Consider the following 27,866-nt stretch of genomic DNA (forward strand, 5'->3'; position numbering starts at 1 on the left):
GAGAGCTGGGATGAAGCTGCGTGCGATTCTGGGCTTTTGAGCTTTCTGCTGCGTGTGTTGCACCCAGGAATCCCCCATGTTGTGCGCCAGCTCCAGCGCGAAAGCGAAAGCGTTTTCGCCGCGTTTTCCTCACGCTTTTTTCTGCTGTTTTTGCTCGGGTTTCTCTAGTCTGGAGTGCACTGTCGCCACTTAGTGGGTCGGTGGAATGGGTTGTACACGTTCGGTGGCTCCCATATTTTTATAGGAGACGTAGGGGGCTTGGATCCACGTCCCACCATAAAAAAAAATATATATTTTTTTTGACGAGATAACTCGTCCACGGCAGTCAACCGTTGGATTTTTTTTGACGAGTTGACTCGTCCACGGCAGTGAACGTGTTAAAATGCTTCAACAACAGTGACCTGTAGGGCACTGATGGAAAGGAGAGCTCCATGCAGACAGGAGTCTGGCCTGGCCTGCAGGGGGTAGGTACAAAAACATTACCCCTGTGGGCGTTTATTTATTTGGTGTTACAAATACATACTTCAGCATGCGCTGGGATGCGTCATCAGTGATGTTAACTGGGGTCGTAAGGTGTTTCGGGTCTGACGCACATCATACACCCTCGCCCAGTAGACCCAGCCGAGGCCGATTAAGACCCCGACCCACATCCCAGAAGCAGCCGCTCACGGATCAGCCCTCCTACTCTGTCTGCAACGATGCCCGCGGAAGGGCCGATCACGCCCAATCCGCTGCAATAGAGCTAGTGCTACATCGCAGCATTGCAAGACCCTTCGGTGCATGGAGGCTCTAAGGCGCTATGGGTTATCTCCCGGCCGCTCACCTCATTCGTCTCACCAGGCCCTCCCGGGGCAAAGGCATCCAGAGGCAGAGAGGATGCCTCAAGAAGGCCTGTGCGTTGCACGTCATTCGGCTGTGCCGAGCACCTCACTCTAGCCTGAAGGACCCCAGGCCGCGCCGATATTTACACAGATTTTCGGGAGGCTAATCCGTAGCGTTTGTGGATTTCTCCCTCACGAGAGAGCCAGGCTGGGGTGCTAAACCCATCCCGTACCAGATGCCGTCTCTCCGACCGTCAACTGTCTCTCCAGCTTGTCACCAATCTATACCTGGTTGTCACCTAGTCTATTCCCAAGTGTCACTGGTCAGGGAAGCCAGGATTCTATGTTACAAATACATACTTCAGCATGCGCTGGGACGCGTCATCAGTGATGTTAACTGGGGTCGTAAGGTGTTTTGGGTCTGTCGCACATCATACACCCTCGCCCAGTAGACCCAGCCGAGGCCGATTAAGACCCCGACCCGCATCCCAGAAGCAGCCGCTCACGGATCAGCCCTCCTACTCTGTCTGCAACGTTGCCCGCGGAAGGGCCGATCACGCCCAATCCGCTGCAATAGAGCTAGTGCTACATCGCAGCATTGCAAGACCCTTCGATGCATGGAGGCTCTAAGGCGCTATGGTAATTTATCTAATGCAAAAATATGATTGGTTGAAAAACACTTGCAATTCACAGAGAACATTGAAATTATGTGTTTTTCAATCAATCAGATTGAGCTGGAGCATAACCCGCCCTTACCAATCAATACCAATCAATGAATTTATTCAACCAAATTGGTTGTTGATTGGATAGATTGCTAAGATTGACATTGTATTGTCCAATGCTGAATACGTCTGAAAATCTTGTGGAATCCAGCTCCATTGTCAGTAGGAAATGATGACCTCCACTTTGCTGTGACCACCTGACAGGCTAATAGATAGATTTACAGACAGTAGCACCTATACTTTCCCCTTTCTCTTTTCCTATGCTTTTTATTATCAAGCAGTAAATTAGCTCACAAGCCAGACAGTTGTTGCATCGTATTGCGCGAGCGCCCGAACACGACTTTCTGCAACGAGTTTAGAGAGGGCAGGTGGTACACGGAGGCTCACGGAGGCTCAGAAGCAAACACTGGGATACTGCAACCTCATCGGCTGCACGCGCACCGGCTACAGACAGCATGGATATGCAAGTAAGTCAATTAATTTCAAGTTATCCGGGCCTTCTATTAAATTCGGCGTGGAAATGGTTCACCGAGCAGCGCTATTTTTTTCTTATTTATGTTTCATGCTGTAATTTTTCCTCATAAAAACCGCAACCTTAAAGGCCCAATCCGTCAATACTCACTATTACTGACGCCGGTGGCCGTTAGTGTAACTGCAGGCAGCGTGTGAACGAGCTGACGCGCGGGCACCCTACTCGCACGCGCACAAGCAGTTGCCTGGCAACAGCAGAGCTTGTTGGTTGCTTTGTAATGTTAACTCATAAAAGTCACTTGAAAACGGCAACCTGGACAATTTATCGGTCAGATCAGCCTCGAGATGCCCAGGAAGGATTCTGGATGAATTAGGGGACGTTATTGTGGCATGTTTGGCCGTGTTTTGGCTTGCGTTGGCTGCGGGGTATTCGATACTCATGTTAGCACAAGCCAGGAAATAGCCTGCTCCCCCTGTATGTACGGTACCGTGTAATGCCTGGAGTTGACCAAACTGAACAATCAAACAATGTTTCATAAGCATAACAGTATCGTTAGGCATATTTAGGACTGTTAAATTCATTATCCACACAAGACGGTAACGTTATTAGTGGGGCTGGTGGTAATTTCTATAAATGTAAATTAATATTAGTTAGCCGCGATTAGCATCAAGCCAACGTTACTATGTGCAGTCCCACTGCAGCTAACTGCAGTCAGAGCCTGCTGGCTGCGGGAAGTGGATACTCATGTTAGCACAAGCCAGGAAATAGCCTGCTCCCCCTGTATGTACGGTACCGTGTAATGCCTGGAGTTGATCAAACTGAACAGTCAAACAATGTACCGTAAGCATAACAGACAGTAGGCTAACGTTAGGCATATTTCCGACTGTTAGATTCATTATCAACACAAGACAGTAACGTTATTAGTGGGGCTGGTGGTAATTTCTATAAATATAGCTAAATCTATTAATTAGCCGCGTATAGCATCAAGCTAACGTTATGTTATATTAGGCAGACTCACCACCGCAGCTAACTACAGTCAAACAATAATGTTCCATGACCATAAGCATAACGGTAGTAACGTTAGGGTTGCATTACTTCACACAAGACGGTAATGTTAGCAGAGTTTCTGACCAGGTGGTCAGATACTTGTACTACGGAGTGACAGTAAAAATCTTGAATCTTGAAAACCCATTAGCAAGCAGCTAACGTTATCTGGTCAAAACCACATTACAGTAGCTACAAGCAGCAAGTTTCCTTCATGAACCGAAAACACAGTCCTGACTCTAGTTTCCCCCCGATGTCGGTCACATTGCTGCTGTCTGGCCAGACGGGCTTCATTAGATAAATATTTATTTATTTATTTAGTGTGGACTTTTTCTGGAGTCTGTGTTGTTGTTTCCTTTTGCTAGCAGCTAGCGACGAACGTAACGTTAAAAGCTACTTTAGCCATTTCCTGTTAGCGTCTAGGACAAGAGACAAGCTCGTGAACGCGCGAGACGTCACATTCTCTAGCTGTGGCGGGAAATGCTATCCCCTTTGAAACTGCGGTATTTCCATGTATCTTCTGAACGGCTGGTCGGAGAGAAACGCCCCTGGTCGCCATTTTTAAGTTACGTCAAGGCGCATTCACTCATTGCCAATAAAAAACACTTTGTGCACATTTATTTCTCGCCAGAACCGACGGAATGGGCCTTTAAATTCCCACATTTTTAAACTGAATTTGGCCCGAAAACCGCGTGAGTGGTAATCTTTATACCATATGAAAGTAGAAGAAATAAGGAATCGATTGGGATGAAGCATGTCAACCTAGCATGTCGGGAAGGGGGGGTAAATAACGCTCCAAAGTTGATGAATTGGAATGTAACTAAACGAGTATGTTGATAGTGCAGGGGAAGGCACACTCTGGTTCCAGATGCAATAAAGTGTAATTTAACGTTATTTGACAACAGTTTCGGCCATAGACTTTTTTCAAGTCTCATACAAACACAGTGCAGGCTGACCTGTCTTGTGAAAGCACACCTGAGTGTGATTACAATGACATCATAGGATCAGTCATGCAGTAATAGGCTACATTTTCGGTACTGGCGCAGATTAACTCATTGAGTGCCAGCCACTTTTGGAGAACGGACACTCCCAGTGCCAGAGTTTCAGAGCGTTTTCAGTGATTTCTCGAGGCCCACAGAATATTGTGTGATATTAATATGTAAACACTGAACACGCACAAAGAACGATGAGACTCTCTTCTATCATCTGCAAAAAAAAGTTTATTGATCCCATTTTCCGTTCTTTAGTTATGAGCCGGAGAAGATAGGCTGTTTTGAGCAAAAAGACACTTTTCAAATTAGAAGCTGAGTTATTCCGCCTTTTGTGAAATGCAGCATTTCAAGCACATTCACTGAGTCTGAAGATAATATTTTCTGATGTAGTGACATGGTGTAGTTGTGTGGTGCCTGCGTGCCCCACCCCCCTCTCCCCCCCTCAGCTGCAAACTCCTCCCCACACTAACACACAGCCTAACACGCACCCAGTCTATTTTCGGAGCGCTCCGTTTTTTTTGCGCCGGCTCCCAGCGCGACACGGAAATGCCAAACCGGAATGCAGGGAAAGGTTTGGCCCTTCGGCGTCGGGTGCTGCCTTTCTGGCGGCTAATCGTGTGAAGAAACTATGCAGAGAGACAGACAGAGGCAGAGGGGCTCAGTTGTGTGCGCGGATTGACTGCTGTTCGCAGCCAACATCGAGCTGCAGTCAGAGCCATCTATATGGCTCTGGCTGCAGCATGAGCGGTTTCTCTTTGATCACGGGGGTTTTTCCTGCTGTTTTCCGGACCTTCCTCTAATCTGGAGAGCACTGTCACCACCTAATGGGTCGGTAAAATAGGTTATACACATTCAACATGCCCCAAAATTTTACAGGAGATATATTAGGCTTTGATCCACGTCCCACCGTCAAAAAACGCAATTGACGACTTTAGTCGTCATTGGCACTAAACGTTACTAAAGCAATTGACGACTAAAGTCGTCATTGGCACTCAATGAGTTAATCAAAACATTGATGTCACAGGTAGGTTGTATACCATAATATATCATGAATCTATTTCAAATCTATTTTCATTATAATTCCATGCCATCCATAAGTAACACAATCTAAGCTAGTGTAGAAGTGAGTAACTAGGCTAATAATAACCATAACAGCACAAATAATTGACAAAAATCTCGAAATAAATATACAGTATTTACTCTGAGAAATGAAATAATGAGAAAAGGAACAATTATTGATGGTTAAAACTGAATAATGACATCACAACAGTCTAATCCTAATGCTAATTTAAAATGAGATATTCCTCTAAATCTGTCTTCAAACTGCAAAAGAGAAGAAAAAAAACGGCAAAAAAGAATTTGGTCGCCGCCGAAGCTACCTCCCCTGTTTCCAAGCTCACCAGCCGCCACTCATATATATATATATATATATATATATATATATATATATATATATATATATATATACATATATATATATTTTTACTCTGGTCTGGTAATAACGTTGCGCGTTCTCGGCCAGCTATAATGGCGATGCCGCTGTCCGTGTAGTAAGAATATCAGACACTAGCGCTGTGGCCAGCTAAACAAACATGTTACATGACATGATGTAACCTAGCTAGCTAGGCTACTGTACTCATTTGAAAGTAGGACTCAGCTCACCGGCCGCGGCTTCCAGGCTTGTAAACTCGTGACAAAAACCTCATCTGTCCTGATGGTCAAGTTCCATCCAGCTGCTCTCAGTCCGCTGGACTGGCCTGCAGTCTATTGTCAGTTTTGTCTCTGGAGATATATCCTGCAGCAGTAGCCTACTCAGATGTGGTTCATCAACCTTGATTTCAGCTGAGCAATATGCCAGGGTCTGATTAGTCATGTGCTTTTCAGGTTGTCTCTGGTGTGTTGGTCTTTTCAGGGTGTGATTAGTCGCGTGCGCTTCATTTTGTCTCTGGTGTGCGTTAGACTTTTCAGGGTGTGATTAGTTGTGTGCTTTCAGGTTGTCTCTGGTGTGTGTTAGTCTTTTCAGGGTGTGATTAGTCGCATGCTTTTCAGGTTATCTCTGGTGTGTGCTAGTCTTTTCAGGGTGTGATTAGTCGCCTCCTTTTCAGGTTGTCTCTGGTGTGTGTTAAGTCTTTTCAGGGTGTGATTAGTCGCCTGTTTTTCGGGTTGTCTCTGGTGTGTGTTAAGACTTTTCAGGGTGTGATTAGTCACCTGCTTTTCGGGTTGTCTCTGGTGTATGTTAGTATTTTCAGAGTGTGATTTGTCACATGCTTTTCAGGTTGTCTCTGGTGTGTGTTAGTCTTTTCAGGGTGTCATTAGTCGCCTGCTTTTCAGGTTGTCTCAGCTGTATGTTAGTCTATTCAGGGTGTGATTAGTCGCCTGCTTTTCAGGTTATCTCTGGTGTGTGTTAGTCTTTTCAGGGTGTGATTAGTCGCCTGCTTTTCAGGTTGTCTCTGGTGTGTGTTAGTCTTTTCAGGGTGTGACTAGTCACCTGCTTTTCAGGTTATCTCTGGTGTGTGTTAGTCTTTTCAGGGTGTGATTAGTCGCCTGCTTTTCAGGTTGTCTCTGGTGTGTGTTAGACTTTTCAGGGTGTGATTAGTCATGTTCTTTTCGGGTTGTCTCTGGTGCGTGTTAGACTTTTCAGGGTGTAATTACTCACATGCTTTTCGGGTTGTCTCTGGTGTGTGTTACTCTTTTGGCACGACTCACCAGTTCCATGTGCAGCAACCACCTCCCGTTTCTGGCCTGAAGCTTAGGGGACGAAGTCATGTAGTTTTCCCTGATTTACAGAAGACAAAAACAGATAGACGTGGACAATAAATGATAAGATCGCTGTCTTTATTTATTCTCCAAGGCCTGCCAGTGTGTACACTGTAAGCTTTTATGCTCACACTGTGTTCAAAGAGTGCTACATTTGTGTCTGTACCCAGCATGGTATGTCTCTCCCTGTCTGTGTTCCTCCACAGTGTTCTCTCTGTGTGTGTTCATTAATGTAGTAGAGGACACGTGGTCTTGTTTCTGTCACACATTTTCATGCGTCTGTAATAGTCAAGAAGGAGACAGCTGGTCCTAGAGCAGGGGTGTCAGACTCATATTAGGTAGAGGGCCGGATTTGTTCAACTGAGACCTCATGGGGGCCGGATTCTTTTTTTTTACTAAAATCAATTCGACTCATTTACCCATTTACTTCACAAAATAAATACTGCTCTTTCCATTTCTCTTGAAACTCCCTGCATTCCGTGTCAACCTTTCTCTTTTTCAACAGCATCTTGTTGATTCCTTTGTTTTTTGGTAGGTAGCCGAATGCGCGATTCAATTCCAGCATGGCATCATGGCGGCTTTGTTTACACCTGATGACCTACTGACATACTTCCTTGTAGTGCAGGTTAATTAACTTATGAATGAACTCTTAGCTTGCTTATTAGCCACACATAGTTCATGATAATGGGGTGCGATCCTTGCATGCAGGGTTTTGTATAATGCCGCAGGTTAAATATATTTTCTGTGCAAATGCACCCTTCCAACTGTCTCAAATATAAACCACAAAGGTTCCACGGCGATTAAAGAAATACTATGTCATGTTTTTCTCCTTAAAGTTTCCCCATGGATTTTCCCTCAAAAAAAATTATGTTTCTTTAAAGATGCAATATATAACCTTTAGCATTATCATATTATAGCATTAAAATATCTAAAAACGAGTAGACCTATGTTATATAATATATTCTTTAGTTATGCACTTACATTATCCCAAATGTTTTCAAAAGTGCTCAAAATCCATAATTTTATTATAAACATCGAACAAAAAGTTTGGAAATGTATGTTTGGTAGATTATTTCTCTGTTGTAAACAATGCTTCTTGGCAATACATTTTATACCGTTGGAAAGCCTGTTTATTTCCCTTTTAAATGGTGCACCATTTGTAAGGAACATGCATTTGTGGGATGAACAGCACAGCTGAGTATGTGGGTTGTGCTCATGTAAAATGTGCCAAATCTTCTCTGCCACTACTGAACAGTGTATTCTCCTGTTGGTATTGATTCTTGTTTGGTGGTGTTTGGTGGATTGGATCATTGAACTCTCTATCAGTAACAAGGAAGAAACAAGACATAATATTGACAATTTTACAATTTATTCATTAACAAACAGTCAAGAGCCTCAGTAGCGTGTGGAAGAACCATAAGCAGCCACAACAGCCTGGCACCTCCTCCTCATGCTGGTCACCAGCCTGGTCATACGCTGCTGTGGGATGGCATTCCAGACAGGGATAATGGTATGCTGATTGCTGCACAGATAGTCACAGCTTTTGGTGGAGGCAGTGTGATGGTGTGTGGGGTGGCATCTCCATGACTGGAAAAACAAGGCTTGTCATCATTGAAGGCAAGCTCAATGCGGCGAGATATCGAAATGAGATTATGCAGCCAGTAGCAGTCCCATATCTTCGCAACCTAGGACTAAATACCATTCTCCAAGATGACAACGGTCGACCTCACAGAGCCTGGTGTATCAGAGAATACCTCCAGAATGTGGGAGTACAGAGAATGGAAAGGCCTGCCAACAGTCCAGACATCAACCCAATTGAGCACTTGTGGGATCATCTTGGACATGCTGTTCATGCTAGAGTGATCAACACAACTACGTTGGCTGACCTGCGACGAATCCTGGTTGAGGAGTGGAATGCCATCCCACAGCAGCATATGACCAGGCCAGTGACCAGCATGAGGAAGAAGTGCCAGGCTGTTGTGGCTGCTTATGGTTCTTCCACACACTACTGAGGCTCGTGACTGTTTGTTAAATGATTAAATTGTAAAATTGTCAATATGTCTTGTTTTTTCCTTGTTACTGATAGAGTCCAATCGTCCAATCCACCAAACAAGAATCAATACCAACAGGAGAATACACTGGAATACACAGGAGAATACACTGTTCAGTGTACCAGAGCCCTCCCCCTCCCCCGGTCCCGGCAGAGTAGTTCCGGAGCAGCGGATTGAGTGGCCCTGACCGCGTGACCACCTTCGACCCTTCCTGGAGGGCTGACCGTGGGTAGCTACTGGGACGTAAGTTGGGGCTTGGCCAGCCCCGGCTGGGTCACCTGGGCGAGGGTGTATGATGTTGCGAGACCCGAAACATCCTATGACCCCAGGGTACATCACTGAGGATATGTCTCAGTTATGCATCCATGCGATGTTTTTTTTCTTTATTAGTTAGCCTGGCTTAGCCAGTGACTCATAGGAATAGACTACGTGACAACCAGGAAAGACTAGTGACTACTGGAGAGTCAGTTGACAGCCGGAACAGGGACGGCACCCGGGTAGCAGGATGGGTTAGCTCCCCAGCCTGCGTCTTCCGTGAGGAAGAAGCCCAACAACCCACGAGAGGCCTTTTATGAGGGCCATTCAAGCCGCAAGTGGAGACTGCAGTGCCACAAAGTACTGGTACTGCATGGTATCCACCAAGATACCATCACCTCGGAATGAGATGTTTGGAGCGGGGGAGTCTGGTGCAGCGCACAGGTCGTAGACCTGGTGAGACGAGGGAGGAGCCCGGCCGGGTGGCAACCCACAGAGCCCGGTCCCTCTACGTACCAGAGCCCTCCCCCTCCCTCGGTCCTGGCAGAGTAGTTCCGGAGCAGCGGATTGAGTGGCCCTGACCGCGTGACCACCTTCGACCCTTCCTGGAGGGCTGACCGTGGGTAGCTACTGGGACGTAAGTTGGGGCTTGGCCAGCCCCGGCTGGGTCACCTGGGCGAGGGTGTATGATGTTGCGAGACCCGAAACATCCTATGACCCCAGGGTACATCACTGAGGATACGTCCCAGTTATGCATCCATGCGATGTTTTTTTTCTTTATTAGTAGTCGCAGAGAAGATTTGGCACATTTTACATCGGCGCAACTCACATACTCAGCTGTGCTGTTCATTCCACAAATGCATGTTCCTTACAAATGGGGCACCATTTGACAGAGAAATACACAGGCTGTCCAGCGGTATACAATACATTGCCATTTAGCATTGTAACAACAGAGAAATGTTCGACCAAACGCAAATATCTGAACTTTTTGTTTATTATCAATAACATGGACCGTTTGAGCGACTCGCTTTTTGTCGATGATGTCATCACAGAGCGCCAGCTGTTACTTGGATCTCCGGTCAATTCTAGACTATTTTCTTACATTTTCAAGTCACATCACTGTCACTTTTTAGTAGGGCTGTGCCGATTCACTTATCTCCCGATTCGATACTATCACGATACTTTGGTGCCGATTCGATATATATTGCGATTCACGATTATTGCGATTCTACGATTATTGCGATTCGATATTACGATTTATTGCGATTTTTGTTTATTTTTTTCTTTTATTTTTTCAGTTTGTTTGCTTTTTTACACTAGATTAGAACATGGGAAAAGTTGAATCATACACTAGAGACTGTATATTATATATCATGAGTAGGGCTGGGCGATATAGTTAAAAACAGGGGCGGACTGGGATCATAATTCAGGCCGGGCATTAGATACCAAGCAGGCCAGGCCGATATGGGCCAACGCGCGTGAAATTTGGGCCGTTTGAAGCCAGATTTGGGTCCAATTTTACAATGAGATGCACCCACTTTAACCCTGAAGTGTAATTATTACTTCAGACTAACTAATAAAGTAATAAAACCACTAGTAAACCAGTAGGCGGCGCCTGGCCTGCTGTTCAGTGAGTGGCCTGACTGCAAGCACCCAAAAAAAAAAAATTTTTTTTTTTTTTTTTATTTTTTTTTTTATTTGCGATTATCGATTCTGGAATAAAAGATCGATCCAAAAAATCGTGACATTAAAAATCGCGATACTTAGGTGAATCGATTTTTTCCCCCACCCCTACTTTTTAGATATTGGTAGTTTTTAACTATATCTTTTGACTGGATGAATGATTTTAGTCATCGGAGGTCTGGATCTTATTAGTTAACGTTAGTTACGTTAGAGAAAGAGAGTGAACGGCAGACATCCTGTATCCACTGAACCCCATTGGAAAGAAATTGTGAGTTTTAACAAACTGTTCATTTAGTGTTTTTTGTAGAAGCTTTGAAGCTTTGTCCAAAGCTTTGAAACAAGATGAGCAAGATGAGCAAACGTTAGCAAACAGCGCGGCTTGTAGCCCTTGAGCAAATTCTGTTTGGGGAAACAGTGATTTTAACGTGAAGTTGCTTTATTCAGCGTTTTGACCTGTTCTAATAAGAGAGTCTGTTTGTTTTCAGAGAGGAGGAGACGTCTGCAGGTATCGGCTCCCGGTAAAAACCTTGTTAACAATGAACACTGAGGGAATCCTAATCTCATAAAATAGCTTGCATAATTCCACACTACTTCAGGACGCCATGACACGCCATCTTCTGTTATTGTTTTGATTTTAAGACCCCTAGTGGCAGAAAATTACATACTGCACGTTTAAGTGAAGAATATTCTCTGTTTAGATAGGGGATCATAATTTATTTTATGACCACTTGAGGTCAAAAGTGGTCAGTGTTGTTATTTCTCTATAGCCTGGTTCATCATTCAGACCATCTCACTTTGGTCCAATGCTGAAGAGGGTTTAAGTACCTTGGGGTTGGGGTATTTAAAGAAAGGGGGATTTTAAATCTAGGTTCTGCAAATGTTTTGCATAACCCACTATGACAAAGCTAAAGCCAAAAAAGTACAACAAAAATCTCCAATCAATGTGCAAAAGGCGTTGTTACACTGGAAAACAATCAGAAAGCAATCTAAGCATTCCAAGGATTTCTGCAGGTTTTTGGCCCGTCTTGCAGACTCCCAGGGTGTTGTTTAGTGAGGGTGAGGTGATTTGACACCATTATGAGCAGCACCATTATGAGCTGCACCATTATGAGCTGCACCATTATGAGCTGCACCATTATGAGCAGCACCATTATGAGCTGCACCATTATGAGCTGCACCATTATGAGCTAGGGCTGTGAATCTTCATTGGCCTCACGATTCGATTCGATTAAGATTCAGAGGGCTACGATTCGATTCGATTACGATTATCGATGCATCTCGATGCATCTTAAATCGATGCATCACTTTTTTCCGCAATACATGATTTATTTTTTCTCACTTTCTTTTTTCTCACTGTGTGACTACTTTTAAAATAAAAGTGCATTTGGAATTGCATTGTATTATGACCCATAATTAAAATAAACAACTGCATGTACTTCCATTATATTTTATTTGATTATAAAAAAATAAAAAAATAATTAAATAATCGATTTTTGACATTTGTGAATCGATGCAGAATCGTGCACGTCCGCATCGCGATGCATCTTATAATCGATTATTTTTGACACCCCTATTATGAGCTGCACCATTATGAGCTGCACCATTATGAGCAGCACCATTATTAGCAGAACCATTATGAGCTGCACCATTATGAGCTGCACCATTATGAGCTACACCATTATGAGCAGCACCATTATGAGCAGCACCATTATGAGCAGCACCATTATTAGCAGAACCATTATGAGCTGCACCATTATGAGCTGCACCATTATGAGCAGCACCATTTATGAGCAGCACCATTATGAGCAGCACCATTAGGAGCTGCACCATTAGGAGCTGCACCATTATGAGCTGCACCATGAGCAGCACCATTATGAGCAGCACCATTATGAGCTGCACCATTATGAGCTGCACCATTATGAGCAGCACCATTATGAGCAGCACCATTATGAGCTGCACCATTATGAGCTGCACCATTATGAGCTGCAACATTATGAGCAGCACCATGGGTTCACTAATGTGTTTCCCACATTGTGCTAGAGAAGAAAAAACAACACAACAGCACATTCCTTCAGTGCAGATTTGGTTTCTTCCTGGCACCACCTTCAAAAAGTGTGCCATCCATTTTAATATTTATATCGAATTCATGTGAGTGTGGGCTGTTTGGGATTTTCTTTTTTTGTCACATGCCTTCTTAAGTCAAATATTTGATCTATCAGAGCACACTAACATTTAGTAGATGTGAATTGAGCTACACCAAAAATATACACCCTATATCCTGTATGTTATTGCTTCAATTTTGGACTGTTCCGTCTCTATTTATGTACATGGACAACTCTCTCCTAAAGCTAGAACCCAAAAAAAGAGAGTTGGAGATTGTGCTTTTGGACTCATAGACTGTTTTGAGCTTTTTACAGTACATCTAAATAAGCTATAATTCACAGTGTATACAGTCTGAACCAACGTTGCCTGCATCACCAGAAAATATCTTTACATACTGTCAGAGCCTACACGCAGTTAGTTCTCATGGATTTGTCTACATTTACATTTACAATTGAGAAACTAATATTAGCGATACAGTATGATAAATTGTAATATATATAGAAATTTTTATTTTGTCTGAGGATAAGCCCCTTGAGATGCAGCATCTCGTTTACGAGAGGGTCCTCGAACACAATACATGAAACATTTCAGGAATACAAAACAAAGGTAACATTCAACGAAACAATTAACAAATACACACATAAATGCTCTCCCACCATCCCAAGCATCAATTAATCTATACAGAAATCAATACAAACGAGGCTTTCCCACATACAGTAGTTAAGTATAGACTATATAGACATATACTAGACATAGAATAACAGACAATCAAAAACAAGAACAACTCGATTTAAGAAAAACAAACAATGAAGTCTTGAAGATATGAAAAGTAATATCATCGTAATGTTTTGGAATAAGACTGAACACACTCAAATGTATCTTTCATAAGAATTGCTTGCTCCCATCACCACACAGCGCTGTATATACTACAAGAACAGTGTATACAGTACAGTTGAAATATTGCATACAGATCGCTGGCAAAGACGGTAGTAATTTCCTTTGTAAGTTTATTAACCACCCATTTGCATCCTCTGGGAAGTGCACTGACATTGTGGATAATAGATCAGGACCAAAGTTTCATAATCATTGTGTTTGGCGTGTACATTTGGTTCACTTGACAGTGCTTTTTACAGTATCAATAATGCAGTTACAACACCACTCATCCTGGCCTGGCTGATATGTGCTGGGAGGGACCAGTGGTTTGTCTCAGGAGTCAAGCGTCTCTTATTAGAGCAGACACTAGAGGCACCAGGTTAGTTGATTAGCTACATGGCATTAATAGTTCCCATTTCAAGAGTTTCCAGATGTTCCATTTTATTCCCAGTAGGCGTGTGTATGTGTAATTGGATCCAGCTTTTAAGGTCAATTATACTTCAAATTTGCCCCACTTATGTAAATGAAAGACAGTGGTAGTCTGTCAATATGTGCTGGGAGGTATTTGCGGAAACCCACCACTCACCATCTTATACCACAATGATTTAAAGGTCTGCTTTAACGGCGTTGCTCAAGGAAATGTGATACAAGTTGAGAGGGAATAGAATGAGCAATCTATTCACCGCCATCGCCATTAGAACATGTAACATGTTTGTTTTAACAACTTTACCCACATTTCACATGTTTTTACACTGTCGTTTGTACCGATCCCGGATCTGGGACAATTTCCTCCTCTTCCTCCTGACTCGCCCTTTTTTAAATCCAACGTTCAGCTCCTGCTGCCTATGTCTAGACAATAAAGTCCTTTATAAAGCCATTAGCTCTCACATCCTCTCACTGAGACGTACATGACCATCCTGCAGTCCAGAGTCAGACTCTCTCTCTCTCTCTCTCTCTCTCTCTCTCTCTCTCTCTCTCTCTCTCTCTCTCTCTCTCTCTCTCTCTCTCTCTCTCTCTCTCTCTCTCTCTCTCTCTCTCTCTCTCTCTCTCTCTCTCTCTCTCTCTCTCTCTCTCTCACACAGATGTAATGTTCACAAACTATAGTTTGGCAAGTCAGTTAGGACACTTACTTTGGGCATGACACAAGTCATTTTTCCAACCATTGTTTACAGAGAGATTATTTTACTTATATACAATTCATTATATCACAATTACAGCGTGTGTGAAAAGTGTGCTCGGAAACAGTGCCGGGTCCCCATGAGAAACCACCTTAAGTTGACTGTGCCTTTAAACAGCTTGGAAAATTCCAGCAAATTATGTCGTGGCTTTAAAATCTTCTGATAATAGCTAGAAGAATAGGGCCAAAGTCAATGTCACTTCCTGCTTTAGCATGTGCACCAAGAGATTTCATCAGCAATTTATTTTCCCATAGAAATTTTGTAAATGCGTATAAAAATAGTTTTACTTGGTGAAACCAAGTGATTCAGCTATATTATAATCAGGGCATACCATAGAACATTTCACTCTGACCAAAACTCCACTATTTTTTTATGTTTTGGTCCAAGTGAAATGGCATATAGTATTTCTCCTGTTTCTAAATATAGCTGAATCGTTTAGTTTGACTAAGTAACACTATTTTGATAAGCATTTTACGAAATGTCTATGGAAAAAAAATGGCGGGTGAAATCTCTTGGTGCGTATGCCTAACCCGGAAGTGGGCGTGACTTCTGCTCTCTATACTCGACTTTATTTGAGTCAATTGGAGGTGTACCTGTGGAAGGGTTAGGGTTAGGGTTTAGAGATTAACTTCCACTGTATTTCCGACTCCTTTATTCCAATCTCTCTCCTCCTCTCTTTCTTTCTTTTTCTCTCTCTCTCTTCTCTTTATCCCTCTCTTCCTCACTCTCATCCCCAAAAGTGTAGGTTCTAGATATGGCCTCCAGATGTCCCATCTGTGGCCTTAACATACACAGATGGCCAGTAAAGCAGAGAAACGGGGAGGGAGGCGGTGACAGAGTGCGGCTTTAACCCCATCCACCTCCTGGGGTCCCGGGACGGACGGCTGAAAGTGAAAAGGTGTGCTGCTGTTAAAGAGGTGGGCGGGGCCTGAGACACTTCACGCTAACCTCACCTGACAACCTGGTAAACACAGCCCGAGGCCTCTGTGCTGAAATGAGCCGTGAAACGCTTTGCACCAGGTGGAGGGGTGAGAGGTAACCCTCCCATCACAGACCAAAGGGTTAAGTGATGTCTAAACCACCTGTAAGAGGGTGTGGGGGGGCTGCACTTTAACCCCCACCACCTGCAGTTTTAACGGATGACTTCACTTTCACACCAAAGAGGAGACAAAATGAAGAGGGTGTGTGTGTGTGTGGGGGGGGGGGGGGTGCTGGGCTGGCAGAAGGTAGCCAATACAACCCCCAAAAGGACATCCCAACTTGCACACATGCACTCGCACAATAACTCTTGCTCCATTCTCTCTATTCAACCAGTGCATGTCCAAGGTGCAGCCTATAGGGGAATAAAACCAACAACAAGACACGTCTAATAGAGTTCAGAGCCACTGGACAATCCCTAGAACAAAGCAGGAGAGAAGCAGACGACCCCATAGCCAAGCCTCACCTGGCTGCATATGCAAGCCACACACAGCGGCTGGAGAAGCAGGTACAAGTTGGTATTTTCCCATCTTTTGTGATGCGTCTGTTTGAGTGAGGAGGCGTGAAATGCTGTGGTTGGACAGTTTGTTTACATCTTATTGGATTGATAAGGTCTTTACCTGCCTACTGTACCTACTGTATTCCATCATTTGCAGGCAATGCAGAAGTGGCCTTGCAAACTACAGAAGACTTTGATGTGTTAAATGTCTTCATGATTTTGGCATGTAGGGCCTATTTTTTCTGTTTTTCGTTTAGTAATCCTTGCATGAATTACTTCAGAATCAACAATTAAAATTTGCCTCAAAGGATTGTGTACACTTTTAAATGTATATAAATTAGAAATTATTTGGTATTGTTGTAGCTGTACTTTTCTTTCGCAATCATGATTCTCTACATGATTACAATTAAAATATTCTCTTACAATTAAAGTTAGAAATTGATTAATTAAATTAGAATTATTGTGATGATTTAGTTGCAAGAAAAGGTTTCCAAGATGGCAAACATGATGGAAAAGACCTTTAAATCATTTACCGCCAAATGTACTTTTTTCCACATCTAGTCTAAAATAATTGTCCACAAACAGACTTTCTCAGTTCTGGGTACAGTAAGCCCCACTCACTCTTCCAAATGTTTGGAAGTCGTGAAGTGGATTTCAGCAAAACCATCAAGTGGAACCGATCCTGAAGCCCAGTGCAAATAGAACCCCTTGTGTAATTAACATAGCTGGCTCAGACACAAAAGCCCTGGCAGGAAATTGGTATTATCATATTCCTCTGCATGTGTTTCTCCTTAGTCTGTCAAGCAAGTTGGAGGCAAAATTTGTTTTCAGTAATAGTTGTTCCATTCTGCAGAGAACTGTGAAGACCTGAGTCACCGTTTTCTGCAGTGGGAATATTTTATATTTAATCTTGATTCTTGACACACATCAATATGACTTAGATGTCTAATAATGACAATAAAAGTGGACCCCATCTGCTGTCTCTGGGCAAATAAAAACCAGTTTCTATCAAATCAAAAGCAGTAAGTTTACATAGGTGCAGAGAAACGAAGCCTCTGAACGCATCATTAATTGTTTATGTGTGTCATGCACATTTCTTCCACTATAGCAAGTGTTTGGCTACTCCTAATGCCTGTAAAAAGACACAGCTGTTGAACAGTAACTTAGACAGACGTGGGTCAGTAGGTTAAGCTCTGTCTGCCCTAAGACCACAGAGAATCCCAGTGCTGTACTTCAGAAGGGAGCAAAGATAGATAGACAGATACATATTACATACTGTACATACATACATACATACATACATACAGACAGACGTACATACATACATACAGACAGACAGACGTACATACATACAGTACATAAATGACATACATACATACACACACCTATTATGAGGCAGCTGGTTGACAAAAAAATGCCAGTACAATCCCCCATACCCCATGTGTTCAGAGAGGTTAGGAGTGGGCTATCCTGGTGCCTCAACAGACTAAAAAAAATAAAAACATAGATTTTTTTTTAAATCTGTTTTATTTTATTTTTTGGTCTGAGTGAAATGTTATATGGTCTCTCCTGATTTAAATATAGCTGATTTTTGGTTTTACAAAGTAAAACTATTTTATAAGCATTTTGTATGTATGTAGATGAAAAAATAGATGGAAAAATAATGAAATCCCTTGGTTCATATGCCAGCATGCCTAGTCTCACTTGCCAGACTATCTCCATTTCGCGCTGTACCCGCGCAGGAGAGAGTCTGGCTGCTCTTACTCTCACTCTGGTCTAGCGGGGGAAAAGATTCTGTTATCTTTACAACCATCAACTGAAAGTAGCATGCAGGCCTGCTTTATTGCACAACCCAAATATTCGTCAACACTTGCCATTTTCAGTGTGTAGTAGGGCTGCACGATATGAGTAAAATCTGCGATGCGCGACAACACTGTTCAATATTGTGATGACGATATGACCTGCGATTAAAAAAAAGACTCGCTATAAATAAAGGTGTGACTGTGTGGCAATGGATTGACATTGATTAGCTATTGATTACATTTAATCAATAGCTATTTAGTCAATGTCAATCCATTGCTTTCCATCTTGCAGTAGTCCAGACTTTTAACTAAACCTTGAGTGAGTCTGTTTGTTATTGCCAATGCATTTTTGGGCCTTGTTATTGTTTGTGTTTTCCTGTTATTGCGGCTTTTTTTGTGCACCACCACCAAATGTGAATATAATTTCCTCTCAGATTATCTATATCTATCTATCTATCTATCTATATCTATCTATCTATCTATCTATCTATCTATATATCTATCTATCTATCTATCTACAGTATCTATCCATCCATCATCCATTATTTATAGCAGTCTAAACATGCGCAGCTACAGTAGCAAGGTTAGCAGCAAACAAACAGTGTTAGACACTATAGACAGACTAGAGACTACAGAGAGATCCATTCATTGCAAGCTGCGAGGTGACTGAGTGAACACGTTTTGCCTACCACTCCACTGTTGTTGCAGTTCAAATTTCTTTATTGCCAGAGGGATAAATCCGCTTCATCTTTCAACAGTCAGTCAGCAAACTTGACGTGTAGTACTGTTTACATTGCACACTAAACACTTTGGGGAGGCGGAGTAGGCAGAAAGAGTATATTGAAGGTAAGAATCGACACATTTGTTTTTGACAGCACCACTTTGGGCAATGGGACAACAGCAGCCAGTCAGAGGTGTCTCCTCCAGGCCAAAATGGCAGACAATTTGTTTGCTGTGCGCTGGTGTTGCAATGGATCGATTAGTAGCAATGTAATTTATTTTGCGCAATTATTTTGTGGGGCCTTTCAGTGTTGGGGGGTGGACTGGCTGTACTTAAAAAGCTTATTTACAAACACAAGACTTGTATGATGTGCGGATGATATTATCACCAACATAAACTGGGACCGGGGCTCCGTTTAACTCTGAGGGGAAGAACAAGTGCCTCTCTTATGGACTCAGGTGAATGGTTTAGCAGTGAAGCTAACGTTAGCTTAGCTGTGGAGCTATTGGAGCTTTTTCGACTGTAGTAGTAACATTTAAATAGTTCAGAAGGAAACCTTCCTGTCCAGCTGAGAACGGTGCCTAACTGCGGCTGTAATGTAACTTCTGTTTTTTTCCCCATTGCGATGACACGTGACTTTTGCGATGTGTTCATCGCGCATGTTCATATCGCGATGCCGATGAAAATACGATTAATCGTGCAAACCCTAGTGTGTAGCAACGCTAGCTAGTTGATGACGTTTCACAGCGGCGGAGGCATTTGGGAGCGGAAAGGAAAATCCATTTCAGCGGAATCCCTTTCCGTTGAAATTGTCGGAGCCAATGGCAGAGCTCGCAGGGAGCGGAAAGGGATTTCCCTCCGCTGCCAACCGAAATGGTCAGCAACAGCAGAGCTTAGACCCGCAGCCTGCTTCCAGGCAGTCAGACTACAGCATCCCTAAACCGGAAGAGGGCATGACTTTGGCATTTGATTCCTCATACCTGAATACTTGAATTACAAAGTTAAATGCCTCCTTCATGTATATGTATGTCTCCTCTCCTCTTTACCCTATATGTATGTATATGTCACTTACATTGTACCTCTGTCAGTTGCCTATGCACTAATTTTCCTATTTCTTCTTTTTAAACTTTTTTGTACCTCACCTGTCGAGGGACTACGGATGGAAATTAGCTAAGGCTACAATCCGGCACATTTACATGCAAATGTTCATTAATGTTGCACTGTCCCTGAAATAAATAAATAAATAAATAAATAAAAATAAATAAATAAATACCAGAGGAATGGCAGGCGACAGTTCACAATCACACCTTGGCCAACACAACGAGCCTCTCGAATGGGTTTGTGTGGCTGATCATGATATAGCGTTGCTCCTATCCTCACACACCCAGTCAGGTGGGATTAGCCTGTAGCATTCAAGCCTTTGCCGTCATCACTGGAAATGAGAACGCTCTTAATGAGCCAACATGCTGACATGTTGAAAGCCATCACCCATTTTGCCTAGACAATCTGCAGTATCCCTTTAAATCCCCTTAGCATGACATCACCCCGCCTACACAATGGCTCTCATGTCTGACCTCACCCCGCCTACACCATGGCTCTCATGTCTGCACACACTGTTTACCCCGCATACACCATGGCTCTCATGTCTGCACACACTGTTTACCCCGCATACACCATGGCTCTCATGTCTGCACACACTGTTCACCCCGCCTACACCATGGCTCTCATGTCTGCACACACTGTTCACCCCGCATACACCATGGCTCTCATGTCTGCACACACTGTTCACCCCGCATACACCATGGCTCTCATGTCTGCACACACTGTTCACCCCGCATACACCATGGCTCTCATGTCTGCACACACTGTTCACCCCGCATACACCATGGCTCTCATGTCTGCACACACTGTTCACCCCGCCTACACCATGGCTCTCATGTCTGCACACACTGTTCACCCTGCCTACACCATGGCTCTCATGTCTGCACACACTGTTCACCCTGCCTACACCATGGCTCTCATGTCTGCACACACTGTTCACCCCGCCTACACCATGGCTCTCATGTCTGCACACACTGTTCACCCCGCATACACCATGGCTCTCATGTCTGCACACACTGTTCACCCCGCCTACACCATGGCTCTCATGTCTGCAGAGTGCACACACTGTTTTGTTCTCACCACCAAGCATGACAGCAGCACATAATTAGCACACGGGGCAGCAAAGGAGTGTAAGGGATTTGTTCTAGGGCTACAACAAATTCATCAACACCAAACAAGGAAGGAAGGGTTGGCCCTGTGTTGGCAAACCAAGTATGGGTAGGCTTGCATTAGCTTTGTTTCTAAGTAGGCCATGTCTCAAGCACTGAGTAGGCTTAGCATGGTGTCTACCATGGGATTATGACCTCTGATCTTGGGAGTGTCTGATTGGCCAAGAGAAGCTTGGTGTCCCATCACTGAGGGTTTGGCACAAGCTGAATGAAATGGCTAGTGGTACAAATACAGGGGAGGTGAGAGGTAGCTTCACATCTTGGAACTACACTTGATACCATCCTCATAGAAGACATAGGCAAGAAGCAACTGGCTGAGTTTAAGGTAGGTTGGTTTCTACGGCAAGGGCTAGGCTGTGCTGTGAATGTGCCGGGGGCTGCTAGTATTGAGATGTTTGCAGTCAATCGTTCCTAATCATTATGCCTATGATGATGTTAGGGCTTACAAAGGACATGTGCATCTAAAAGGGGCAGAAAAGTCCCAACTGTAACTTTAGTTTAGTGTTTGCATGGGTTGCGCCTTTATCTTGTGTGCCACATCTGCTGCTCCAAAGAGAAGCAGGATCACTAACCTTTGACCCAAGTACAGTGATATACGAGGTGCAGGATCACTAACCTTTGACCCAAGTACAGTGAGATACGAGGTGCAGGGTCACTAACCTTTGACCCAAGTACAGTGATATACGAGGTGCAGGATCACTAACCTTTGACCCAAGTACAGTGATATACGAGGTGCAGGGTCACTAACCTTTGACCCAAGTACAGTGATATACGAGGTGCAGGATCACTAACCTTTGACCCAAGTACAGTGAGATACGAGGTGCAGGGTCACTAACCTTTGACCCAAGTACAGTGAGATATGAGGTGCAGGATCACTAACCTTTGACCCAAGTACAGTGAGATACGAGGTGCAGGATCACTAACCTTTGACCCAAGTACAGTGATATACGAGGTGCAGGGTCACTAACCTTTGACCCAAGTACAGTGAGATACGAGGTGCAGGGTCACTAACCTTTGACCCAAGTACAGTGAGATACGAGGTGCAGGGTCACTAACCTTTGACCCAAGTACAGTGAGATACGAGGTGCAGGGTCACTAACCTTTGACCCAAGTACAGTGAGATACGAGGTGCAGGATCACTAACCTTTGACCAAAGTACAGTGAGATACGAGGTGCAGGGTCACATCTCTAAAAAAAAAACAGGTGTGCAGGCCTTGTCTTTGAAGTGGGCCCATCCATGAAAAAGCTTGACATATCCAAAATGAGTTCCAGACAAACATGGAGCACATCAAGAATTTAAACCAGCACCAGATGGAAGTTCGGGGGAATTGAGTACAGACTGATGGGGCGGCTGGATGGAAGATGGCAGAGCTGACTGCCTCTGAGTTTCTTCCCTCCTTCTCCTCTCCTTTGTGCCTCTCTGGTCCATGGCCTCCAAGACCTCCATTCTTATCAGCTTATTGTATGCGATGCTCGACTGTAATATGTGTGCATGTGTGGGTGCTTGCACGCACGTGTTTACCTCCCTCCATTCATCATTGCATCAGTTGTACCAAGCAATGGGTGAGTTGCAAGCCAGATGGACTGCCAGAACACACTCCCAGCCTGATGAGCAATGTGTATATTAACCAAATTATACAACCACTGGGAATGCGGAGACAGCATGATGTCTTAGATCCAAGATTGACGTTCAGCCAAGTAATAATGCAATTACAGTTTGACCTGGCTCTGCATCCTGTCTTTAAGTTTGACCTGGCTCTGCATCCTGTCTTTAAGTTTGACCTGGCTCTGCATCCTGTCTTTGAGAGGTCATCCACAAACAAAGTGAAGACCTGGGATGTGCACAGGATGCACTTTTTATTTGGCATGTTGGCAACCACCATTGGAACGTGGATGTTAGTGGTAGAGTGCTCGATATACTCTGATGTTGGCTAATTTGGCCAACAGTAGAGATGGCCCAATACCGATGCCAGTATCGGTATTTTGCTGTACTCGTACTTGCCCGATACTGACACGGCCGCACGCCCGATACCACTTTACACCTAGGGCATGCAACATGACATTAACCTAGCAAGCCAGCGTCAGGCTCACACAGCTGTTAATGCATGCAGAGAAGCTTCACTATAACAGCCTGTTTGTTTGCATCTCTACCTGGAGCGCTTTGTGAGGAGAAATAAAAAGCTATCAGGTCAGTAATTAGCTGAGTGAGCTACAGCCTGCACCGCTTCGCTCGCCTATTCACTGTCTGACTTAGCTTAGCTCTGCAGTTAGCCGCATAGCCTGCAACAAGCTAAAACACTTTCTGTTCAACTTACATGTTAACATTAGTTGCTCTTCTAGCAGACAACACAGTGCTGTGGAACAAGCAAAGGCTTACCAGATCGTTGTAATACGTGCTACATGTCCCGTAATCCATACTGCCTTAAATAATAATAATAATAATGATTGGATTTATATAGCGCCTTTCCAAGTGCTCAAAGCGCTTCACAGAATCATTATTCGTTCACACCATTCGTACCGGTGGTTCGAAAGCGTGGCAGCCACACATCGGCGCTCAACGGCCCCTCCGACCACCATCATTCATGTCTACATTCATACCAATCATACGAGGCAAGGAGGGTTAAGTGTCTTGCCCAAGGCAAGGACACAATGGGAGGGAGCGGGGATCGAACCGCCAACCCTTGTGTCATTGGCCGACCCGCTCGACCTCCTGAGCTAAAGCCACTTTTAAAAACGTTTTAAAAGTGGAACATAACATTAAAGTGGAATGTAACGTTAATGCAAATTTAGCAACAATTGTCACAATTTCATTTCGGTTTTGCCTTCAAAATAAAAGCACGATAAAGTTTGTTTTTACAATAAACATTAAAGTAGTAATCTAACTACGAGACCCAACATAATGAACATAAAAACACAAGGAACCTCTATTTTAATGTTTGAATGAAAATAGACCAGCAGAACAAATACAAAGGAGATGCACAGCTATGTGGTTTAAAGGTTGATTCATAGCATACTTCTTTATTTAATTGGAAACCTTATTTCCTTATTTAATGGGAAACTTTTGTTTCATAAGGCATCAAGAGAAGAGACTATCAAGTATAGGTGATACCCATTATGCGAAATTTCTGTGGTCTTGCGAAAACTAGGTAGCCTACTTCTGCAGATAATATATACCGGTAGGTACTAAAGAAAATCACTAAAACCCATAATCTTGAAAAGTTATCTTTTAATTAACCATACGGTGTAACAAAACACGTCGACCACGAATTAAATACTCGGTATCGGTATTGGCAAGTACCCAGATGTCAGTACTCGTACTCGTACTTGGTCAGCAAAAAAGTGGTATCGGGACAACCCTAGCCAACAGTTTTGTTTGTATGTTTGTACATGTGTGAACAGTTCAATGGGCTGCTGAATTGGCAATCACTTGTGATTGACGAATAAGATAGCCACAAGATTTGTCTGAATGAAAAAAAGCAATTTTTTGACATTTGTATAACACAGCATTTAATACCATACTATTGTATAATGTCTAGAGCAGTGGCTCTCAAAGTGGGGTATGGGGACCCCCAGGGGTCCTAGAGGGGGTCCAAGGGAATCATTTATTTTCACATTTCCATCCATAAGTATCACAGTGACTGTTTTGGTAATGGGGTTCCTATACTTTCTATAATAAAACATCTAAAAACAAAAATCGTATTAGATGGGCAACCCTGGGACAAAATCTTATCAAATGGGGATGTGTGTTCTGATTTGTGTCAGTTTAGGAGTCCTTGCCGTGAAAAAGTTTGAGAACCACTGGTCTCAAGAGCTTGAAAGCTTCCCTGACCTTGTTCATTTAGAAAATGCATCATGGAAACAGGTGCTCAGGTACAAAAAGGTCATCACTTAACGGTGTGGTCCTAATTCCTCAAAGTCATTATCTGATCCTCTTTACCTTGGAGATCTGGGGTGTCCAGAAGTCTTCAGTTCTATCCCACGACCTGTTCTATCCCAAGGCCAATATAAAACTGTCCTCTTGTGTGTATACAATCTATAATACTGTTTTTCCTCTCTCTCCACCATAGGTTGAGCAGTGAAATGGCACTCCTCTTGAGCCTTTTCTGCATCTTGTGTTTGGCTGGACCAGTTCTGGGTCAGGACATGCCTTATGAGGATTATATGGCACAGATCCAAGCCTGTCCCAGTGAGTGTTGCTGTCCACCCAACTTCCCTAACGCCGTCTACTGTGACAATAAGGGCCTAAAGGCAATCCCCAAAATCCCTCCATACACCTGGTACCTCTATCTGCAGAACAACCTCATCGAGGTGCTCTCAGCAGATTCCCTGTGCAACGCCACACAGCTGCGCTGGCTGAACCTCAACCGCAACAAAATCACTAGTGAGGGATTGGAAAAAGGTGTCCTGAATAAAATGTCTCACCTTGTGCACCTCTACATGGATGACAACCTCCTGTCCACTGTGCCATCTGACCTGCCATTCAGCCTGGAGCAACTGCGACTCTCTCGCAACCGCATCTCCAAGATCCCTGCTGGGGTCTTCTCCGGCCTGGACAGGCTTAGCCTCCTGGACCTCCAGGGGAACAAGCTGATGGATGATGCTGTGGCTGAGGTGAGCTTGAAGGGTCTCAACAGCCTGGTACAGATCAATCTAGCCAAGAACCAGCTGAGCAGCATGCCTCCTGGCCTACCACCCACCACCACCCAGCTTTTCCTGGATGGCAACAACATTGAGAAGATACCAGCTGGGTACTTTAAGGGCTTGCCAAATGTGGCATTCCTCAGGCTCAACCGCAACAAGCTTGGCAGCAGTGGGGTTCCCAAAGATGTGTTCAACATCTCCAGCATTTTGGACTTGCAGCTGTCCCACAACCAGCTGACTGAGGTGCCCCTCATTCCCACAGGCCTTGAACACCTTCTCCTCGACCACAACAAGATCAAGAGTAAGTTTGTGGAATTTGGTTAAAGCACTGAACCTCATCTCCCACTACGATTTGCCTGTAGCTTCAAAAGCTAGAGAAACAGAATCAGCTGTATGCTTGGTCATATACACATCATCCTGATCTGGTGATTATGATGCTTCATTTGAACTGCAGCATCCACATTGTATTCATACTCAATGGCAGTAGTAACCTACAGTACATCATCATTCAATATGATGATCTGTAAGCCCTTGGCATTAGTTATGAACAAAACATGTTATATTCCTTAATGTGCTAATGCATGAATACATTGACTTGCTTTAATGCATTTATTAGATAAGATTAAATGTGTGTTGTCATTGTTCCTCATGTCTAAACTCATAAATCCTTTCCTTTGTGCAACTACAGGTGTGAATGGCTCAGATATCTGCCCCGTGTCACCCGAGGCTTTGGATGACTATATCAATGAAAGTGTTCCTCGATTGCGTTACCTGCGACTAGATGGCAATGAGATTAAGCCACCAATTCCCAGGGATGTCATTATGTGCTTCCGTCACCTGAGGTCCATCGAGATCTAAGATGAAAACTCAACTTTCCAACACCATTACTAATTTCTCACAACTGATTACTTAAGTAATGGCAATGTGGATGCCTGTCTGATAAACCAATATCTGTGGACCCAGAGGTCAAGAATGATGACATCAGTAACATTTGCATTTTGTTAAAAGTCAAATATTGGACACTAAGTTGGCATAAAGTTGTTGTTGTTTCCCCCCAGTTTTGTTAATTAGAGAGATGAATATCTGTTTGTTTTTTCAGAAAAACATACATTTTCCATTTGAACAGAATCTAACAGAAACTATGATGCCTGACTGGCTAGATACTTCAATGAGACTGCAACATCTCACTGTTGACCACTAGTTGTGCCTTATATTGGTGTAAACATTTGCATGTGAAAATCTGAACAAAACTTATAACTATAATTTAGCATGACTGTGATTAGGACAGGATGGACAGTAGCCTATGTATTTATGGCATGTGAACAGTTGTGATGAATGCTTGTGTTTATATTGTTCCTAGAAAACCTTTGAGTTTGTATTTGTAGACTTGAAGCCAAATGTCACAGCAACCATTGAGGTGGTAAAGCAGCCGGTTTAACCAATAACATTAATGAGGGCCCTGGCACTGGAACACCTAAATGGAATGGAACCATCATTAATGTCATTGGTTACACCTGTTTTACTTCTTGCTGTATACCACTTCAAAACAGTTGCTGTGAAATGGTCTATTGTTTTCTAAGGTTCCGTGGTCTTGTATGAGTAGTCTAAGCTAACTTTTGAAAACTATTATATTCCACAAATATGCATTATGTAGGTACAGTAATTTATTTTCAAACAGTTTGCTTTTTCATGTTGGAGTTTACGTATTTTCCTTTTGCTGAAGTCTATTGGACTGTTATGTTTACTGGTTTTTCATTTTATGTATTGTTTTAACTGTTTGAAATAAATCGTTTCAATCAAATCAATCAATCAAAAATCAATCAATCAATCAATTTTATTTAATATTGGGGGGAAATACTTTTTTGAACAACTACCAACACACTTTTTTATTCTGGCCATTACTTTTTAATAATGTGTGAGTGATTCTCATTATTGTTTGAGTAATTTAGCAACAGATTTAATTGTAATTGGCTTGAATTTGAATAAAACTTCTGAAATGTGTAC

At 43.3% G+C, this 27,866-nt stretch overlaps 1 protein-coding gene across 1 annotated transcript; it reads left to right on the top strand.

Moving 5' to 3' along the window:
* Window positions 1–21,452: 21,452 nt before the first annotated feature.
* On the top strand, window positions 21,453–27,736 carry kera (keratocan). The gene is made up of 3 exons (XM_083659779.1): window positions 21,453–21,546; window positions 25,289–26,163; window positions 26,551–27,736. The coding sequence occupies exons 2-3, from the start codon at window positions 25,302–25,304 to the stop codon at window positions 26,718–26,720; spliced, it is 1,032 nt and encodes a 343-aa protein (XP_083515905.1). The 5' UTR covers window positions 21,453–21,546; window positions 25,289–25,301; the 3' UTR covers window positions 26,721–27,736.
* Window positions 27,737–27,866: the final 130 nt, after the last annotated feature.

This window comes from Poromitra crassiceps (genome assembly GCF_964638095.1).
Source record: "Poromitra crassiceps genome assembly, chromosome: 2".
NCBI classification, from domain to species: Eukaryota; Metazoa; Chordata; class Actinopteri; order Beryciformes; family Melamphaidae; genus Poromitra; species Poromitra crassiceps.